At 42.3% G+C, this 6,343-nt stretch overlaps 1 protein-coding gene across 1 annotated transcript; it reads right to left on the bottom strand.

The window, feature by feature from the left end:
* Nucleotides 1-549: 549 nt before the first annotated feature.
* Nucleotides 550-6,199, bottom strand: LOC117643652 (protein shuttle craft-like). Its single transcript, XM_034382656.1, has 11 exons — nt 4,718-6,199; nt 4,449-4,625; nt 4,122-4,353; nt 3,873-4,036; nt 2,971-3,788; nt 2,653-2,883; nt 2,386-2,570; nt 2,111-2,309; nt 1,882-2,034; nt 1,698-1,801; nt 550-1,614 (listed from the first exon to the last, which is right to left on the bottom strand). Exons 1-11 carry the CDS (start codon nt 6,159-6,161, stop codon nt 1,449-1,451), a joined length of 3,873 nt encoding a protein of 1,290 aa, XP_034238547.1. The 5' UTR covers nt 6,162-6,199; the 3' UTR covers nt 550-1,448.
* Nucleotides 6,200-6,343: the final 144 nt, after the last annotated feature.

Genomic DNA, 6,343 nt, shown 5'->3' with positions numbered 1-6,343 from the left:
CGCTCGGCTCGGCGCGAAGCGGCTCGGCACTTCGGAGCCACTTCGGAGGCGCTGGGCTGCGCTCGAAAAGTTGCCTGTCTCTGTCTGGAACCCCGCGCTCCGCGGGGGGTGCGACGAGGATAGCTGTTGCTTCGCGGGGAAGGGGAGGGGGAGGAGTATCGGTGCAACGAGCCGAATGCCGAATATGGCGAGGGGAGGTGGGGTCGTTACGGCTTCGGGTGCCTTCGGAGCTTCGGGCTCCACGCCGACGGCCTGCCGACGGCCGACGCGGTGCGTCGTCTGCTGGGTGGCTTGTTTTCACGCGTTCTCTCTCTGTTCTGTTGAGCTTCATTGCGCTCCTTCTCTTTCTCCTGCCAGATCGATTTCGCTTCCCTCGGCACTCCACCGTAAGGATGGGACCAATGTAACACCCTGCTGAACCCATCCATGTATTTATACGTACGAACGAATAATTACTTGAACAAAAAAAGTTATCCCAATAATGATTTTGGAACTACTAGCTTGATTCGAAATAACTTGGGCCTGGGTCAGTTGAGTAAGGCAACTATCTTGGTGATTGAAGGCATTTATTGAACTTTTATAAACAACAATGAAATTCATGAAACACATTGTTTCTTATGTTCATATTAATTTTCTTAACAGCCAAGGAACATTAATTTCTGAAGAGAACGGTTGTGTTAACACAGTATAAAAATTACACAAATTTCCTAATTTTATATGTACAGAACCATTTTTATTATCTAGGAAAAAAATAACAGTGAGAAAATGATTGGACAGAGGCTCTCACAAAGGTGGACAAAGAATTCAATAGCAAAAACTTTTCAGACTTAAGAGTCAAAACAACAATTCCGCCACTCACACAGTTGCCACTAAATTCAGATACAAATTTGCATGTTTCACAAAATAAATTATGAAGAAAAGACACAAAAAGGGAAAAAAAGAAACAAAGAAAAGAAAATAATATGCCAGTCATAGATAAGCACTTTATTATTTCAGCCCCAAAACCAGGTAAATATACAGCACACACTGAGTGCAACCAAAATTAGGAAAAACCATACTAATACAAAGAAAAAAGAAGAGGTATCCACTGAAATCTCAAGAGAAAGGTGAAATTAATAACAACTTTAAAAAGCGTTGTGTTTTCAAACTTCTGGTAAATCAACGGCCCAATGAAAAAAATTTGTGAAAGCCATTTACGAAAGTACAGTTTACCCATTCAAAAGACTTTCATTCAATGCCAAAATAAAGCTTACCACTTGCACAGTAACATATCCTCCCTTGCTGTGGGCATTAACATTGAATCAGTCTTTGCAATTAATAAAAGATTCAGTTACAAGAAAACCGGTTTCCTTGTAAAAAGAAAGTAAATAAATAAAGAAACAAAGGCAGAAACTTAACCAATTTCATTTACACATTATACTAATATGACCCTGCTTAACAAGTTACATTCATGAATTGAAGTGGTCTATAAATGTATTGCTCGATGAGCCACCCGCATAATAGTCATCAGACAGACTTGACACAGAATTCAAAACACTGCTATGGGATGACGAAGAAGTTGCTCCATTTCCAGGGGGCTTGGTGGTCCACTTCATTGACAAGGTATCCATTCCCCTGAAACAACAAATTGAAAACATCATGAAATGCTAGGAAGTCTGTCTCACTCAGATGCAGTCATCCCAAGGCAAACAACTTACCGGGAAACTGGTTTCTGTACAGAGTTCAACATGGGCCCTGGTACTCTGCGCTGTCCAGCATCACGCTGTACTAGCTCTAGCAAGCTCGCACTTGGCAGCCAAGCCTGCAAAAATATTTAGCCAATTAGAATTGCTTTGAACTACAAAGAAGTTCGACTGGGCAATGATTTTAATTTAGGATCACCTTTATTTTCTGAGCTGTTGCAACAACATTTCGTTTAGGCTCCTGATCATAGGCAACAGACTCACACCCAAAATGTTCACAATACTCATGGACAAATTGGCGTTTTTCTCTGTTCATTACTTCAAATGAATAGCTTCGACTTTTCTGCTTGGACTGAAACAAAAATACTAAGTGAGAACAAAACCTACCCACATAGAAAACCTACTGGCAAGGAGAAAATCAACAATACCTCTTTGGCCAATTTTACTAATTCTGAGAGCTTATCATGGACATATTGACAAAACGCAGGATCTTTCTTAGCCCAGCCTCGCATGAAGTCAGAGTAACGAGGGGTTAGTTTTTGACTAAGATCAGGGTTACGAATTTGGAGACCTATAGCCATTCGTCGGTTCCTTTCAATGGCTTTGCATTCTTCAGTACATTCAAGCCTAAGATTTAAAAAAAACAATCAATGTCAATATTTCCAACAAAACTATACCTACTATCATCTGTTAAGCTACTTACGACTTAAGGTAGAGCTTCTTGGTGCTTGCATTTCCCATAATGTCACCAATATCAATGCTGTGGCCAAGTTGTACATCAGCCATTTTAGAGGCTAGAATTGAGGTAGCAATACGTTGGTATTCCTTGGTGTTTTCAGCACATGGTCGCATAGCTGAACGATGGCCACATTCACAAGTGACCCTCACCTGTTAACCACAGAACATAGCTTAGTGTAACCGAAGGGAAGTTGATTGCATGGACATGACAAATTTAAGGAAAGTACTTTACCGTCTCTTTACAAGGTACATCAGGACAATTTCCCTCATGGCAAGGAGCTAAGCATGGATGCTGGCAGGTGGGTCGTAGAATAACACATGGTTGAGTGCAAACACCACCTGAGCGCAGGCAGTCGTCCTTATGACACAACTGAATACATTTGTGCCGACCACATGGCAACTCTTTGCCACAGGGAAGACCACAAGAGAAGTCTTTCTGGTGACAAGGAATAGTTTTACGCAACTGCAGAGAAAAAGAAGTATGTATCAGAAACTGAGTAATATGAAGCTAAATAACTTGATACGTTTGAAAAGTCTGTTCTGTTCATACCTCATGATTTCCATAGCAATGTTTTGTGGTGAGAACTGAGCAAGGAGGACAATTGGCATCATTGTGACAACTATGTAAAGCAGGATGATCACATTCATGTTGGCGAGGACATGGGCGGGTACATAGAGGTGGCTTTGTACCACAAGGCACTGGTGGGTACAACACTTCAGCTCCGCATTCACAATACAATTCTTCAAAACTTGTCCTCCAGCAGGGTTGGCAGTGGCCTCGATGACAAAGCTGCTCGCAACGATGCAGACCACAACTCAAAAAGTGGTTGCAAGGAAGAGGACATGGGTGATCTATTTCAATACAGCACGGCTGGTTGCACTTGTGCTTGGCACAACTTCGCTTTTTAGAGCACTTTTTCTCACATCTTGCATCATCAGCCTTGGTGGTAAGTTGAGTGCAAGGCAACTCTCTGTCCATGTGTCCACAACGGCATCGAACCATCGTGGTCCGAGGGCACGGGGGGCATGGGCCAGAATGGCAGTTAGATTTGCAAACATGAGGGCTGCTTGGCTGACCGCAAGTAAGCTTTCGGGCGCACACTTTGCCACAAGTTGGAATTGGATCAGTGCAAGTCTTTCTCTTCTTGTCTGGTTCTGAGCTTAGCTCTGTCTGTCCACATGGACAATGAGTAACTATATCTGGAGTAAGCTGACAAGGTTTGCATTCATTTTCATGACAAATCTCTTCACAAGTGTGGTTCCCACAAGATAATTTGTGCCCACAAACATCACTGCAGCTGAATTCCAAAACATTCTGGTTCTCTTTGATACAATCAACCTCTCTCTTTTGTTTCTTACAAAAGCAGACTGGAAAAAAATAATCAGAAACCTGTTATTACCAAGGATATAATTAATAAATATGAGTATGACATGAAGCACATTCTGACCAACCTTGCTCAATTTTAAGTTGACAAGGTTCACAGGATCCAGTATGACAGCTAAGTTCACAGAAGTGAGCTCCACAGTTAAGAGGTTGTCCGCAAATCGATTCACACAGCAATGGCTTTTCTAAAGCACACTTCACCATTTGAGAAGTTTTCCCACATCCACAATTTCTGATAAATAAGATAAAAACATTCCTTTAACATGATGCTTAAGATAAATAAATTTTATGAACAAATGTTAGTATTGATGACTCACCTAACAACTTGAGCAAGACAAGGAGGGCACGGTCCGGGATGGCAAAGCAAGGTACAATGGTGAACACATAATGGTCGCTGACTTTCCCGTGATTTTCCGCAAACCTCTCCACATGTGTGCGGAGTATCTTGACGATTCCACAGAGGTTCAACAGCCTTGCTACAAAAACAGCGATACTGAGATGGTACTGCTTCTGTTACATTTTGGCATGCCGGACAGCGCCAGCCAGTTTCTGGTAAATAAATGAAAAGGTAAAAAATGACATCACAATTTGTTTTAACTATGGTTCTGGGTCAGTTGATACACTTACAGGTTTGATACACTTACCTGCTTTGGAAGACTTGGCCCATTTCATAACACATTTCAAATGCAGAACATGAAAGCAATTAGAGCAGCTCCAAACAGAGTCCTGCTGTCGGACTCTATCACAACAGACAAGACACTCTAGGGTACCACGAGTCAGCTGTTCTGTCAAACGATCTCTTTGAGACACATCATCTCCGTCTGAAAAAGAAAAGAAACCTTCTTAATGAACTACTGACCCCTAAGCGAAGACACTACAAGCTTGACGCACCACTTCAGACTTTAGAACTTACCTCGCATGTTAAAGCCCTTTTGGCTGCTGAAGCGAGAGTGAGAACTATAATTGTTGTCTCTGGCACTTGGGCCAGCACTATCCCGATTCTCATATCTGTCACCAGATTGGAATTTCACATTGTCTGAACCAAACGTTTCTTGAGTGTTATAATTTTGGGTGGGATTTCTTCCCTTATAGTAAGAATTGTTGCGCTGTCTGCTCTGATCTTCTTTTGAAGATTCATATTGAAATCTAGTCCCTCGAGACCTATAAGTACGATCATAGCCTCTACTGTCTTGATCATAATTAGAAAAATATTTATCATGATTCTGATCATTTCTTTGCCTATCAGGGAAACGATCTCCAAATCGTCTATTAGATCGATCATACCTTTCTTGGTAATAGTCTTGTTTCTTTTCAGGGTAGTAACTCTCATTGCGATCAGGATACCTATATGAAGAGGCATTATCTTGATAATATGTAGCAGTTTCTCTATCAGCATTACTGCTGCGATCCCAATACTTCGATCTGCCTCTTCCTTCATCAAATTCTTTGTTAAAACTTTTGCTGAAATCTTTCTTCTGAAATTTGTTTCCACAAGAATCCCTTTCTTCCCTATATTTAGACCTGTCATTGTAGAATGACTTCTCAGAATATTGGTCTACATTCTGTTCTTTCTTCTGAAATTTGTTTCCACTAGAATCCCTTTCTTCCCTATATTTAGACCTGTCATTGTAGAATGACTTATCAGAATATTGGTCTACATTCTGTTCCTTCCTCTGAAATTTGTTTCCACTTGAATCCCGTTCCTCCCTACTTTTGGGCTTGTCATTGTAGAATGGCTTATCAGAATACTGATCTATATTTTGATCCTTGTTACCATTACGATCTCCTGTACGGCTGGAGCCAGGGACTTGGTCATTGCTGTGCTGAGTGTTTAAATTTTCTCCACCAACAGCACCTTCTTCCTCCCTTGGCCCTTGGAAATAGCTGCTGGAACTTGCATTAGGTCCTGCTTTACCATTTCTGCCATATCCTCGCTGGCCGTTATAATACTTCCCAGAGAATCGTGCTGACGCCCTTGATCCCTGTCCTCCATTGGGACTGTCTGACCTGCCGGAAGATCGGCCCGCATTGCCACTGACATCATCTGAATTGGACAAGTTTTTTCCTGAACGGTTGCGGAACCTCTGTCTGCTCACATTTGCCTCTCTGGACACATTTTCTCCACTTCCATTGCCAGCATTAAGAGGCTCTCTTGTTTCTCTCTTGAATCCAGAAGTAACATTTTTGGGAGGTCTTGACTTTTTGTTGAAAGATTTGTCCCTGTTGGCTGCATTGGGCACAAATTCACTAGCTGTGGCAGTCAGTGTAGAGTTGTTGACCAAATCAGTAAACGCTGTGGAACTGCCGTTGTGGCTCACACCATTGCTTGAATCAGACGCCATCCTTATCCTTCCCATTCATTGGGGCACGACACGACTGGACGGCTACGCGGTGCCAACTGGACGAGAAGAATTCCTTAAATATATTGCCGCAACAGTCGCAATGCTCTCATCTCTGACGTCAACACGGATAATCGGCGGTCACCGCCACACAGTCACCAAGGATAAAACCGACGACGGGGGATAGGGACACCTCCTCG

This window comes from Thrips palmi, unplaced genomic scaffold (genome assembly GCF_012932325.1).
Source record: "Thrips palmi isolate BJ-2018 unplaced genomic scaffold, TpBJ-2018v1 HiC_scaffold_17, whole genome shotgun sequence".
NCBI lineage: Eukaryota > Metazoa > Arthropoda > Insecta > Thysanoptera > Thripidae > Thrips > Thrips palmi.
Note: the sequence above shows the minus strand (reverse complement) of the source record. Positions and strands in the feature narration are given on the sequence as shown.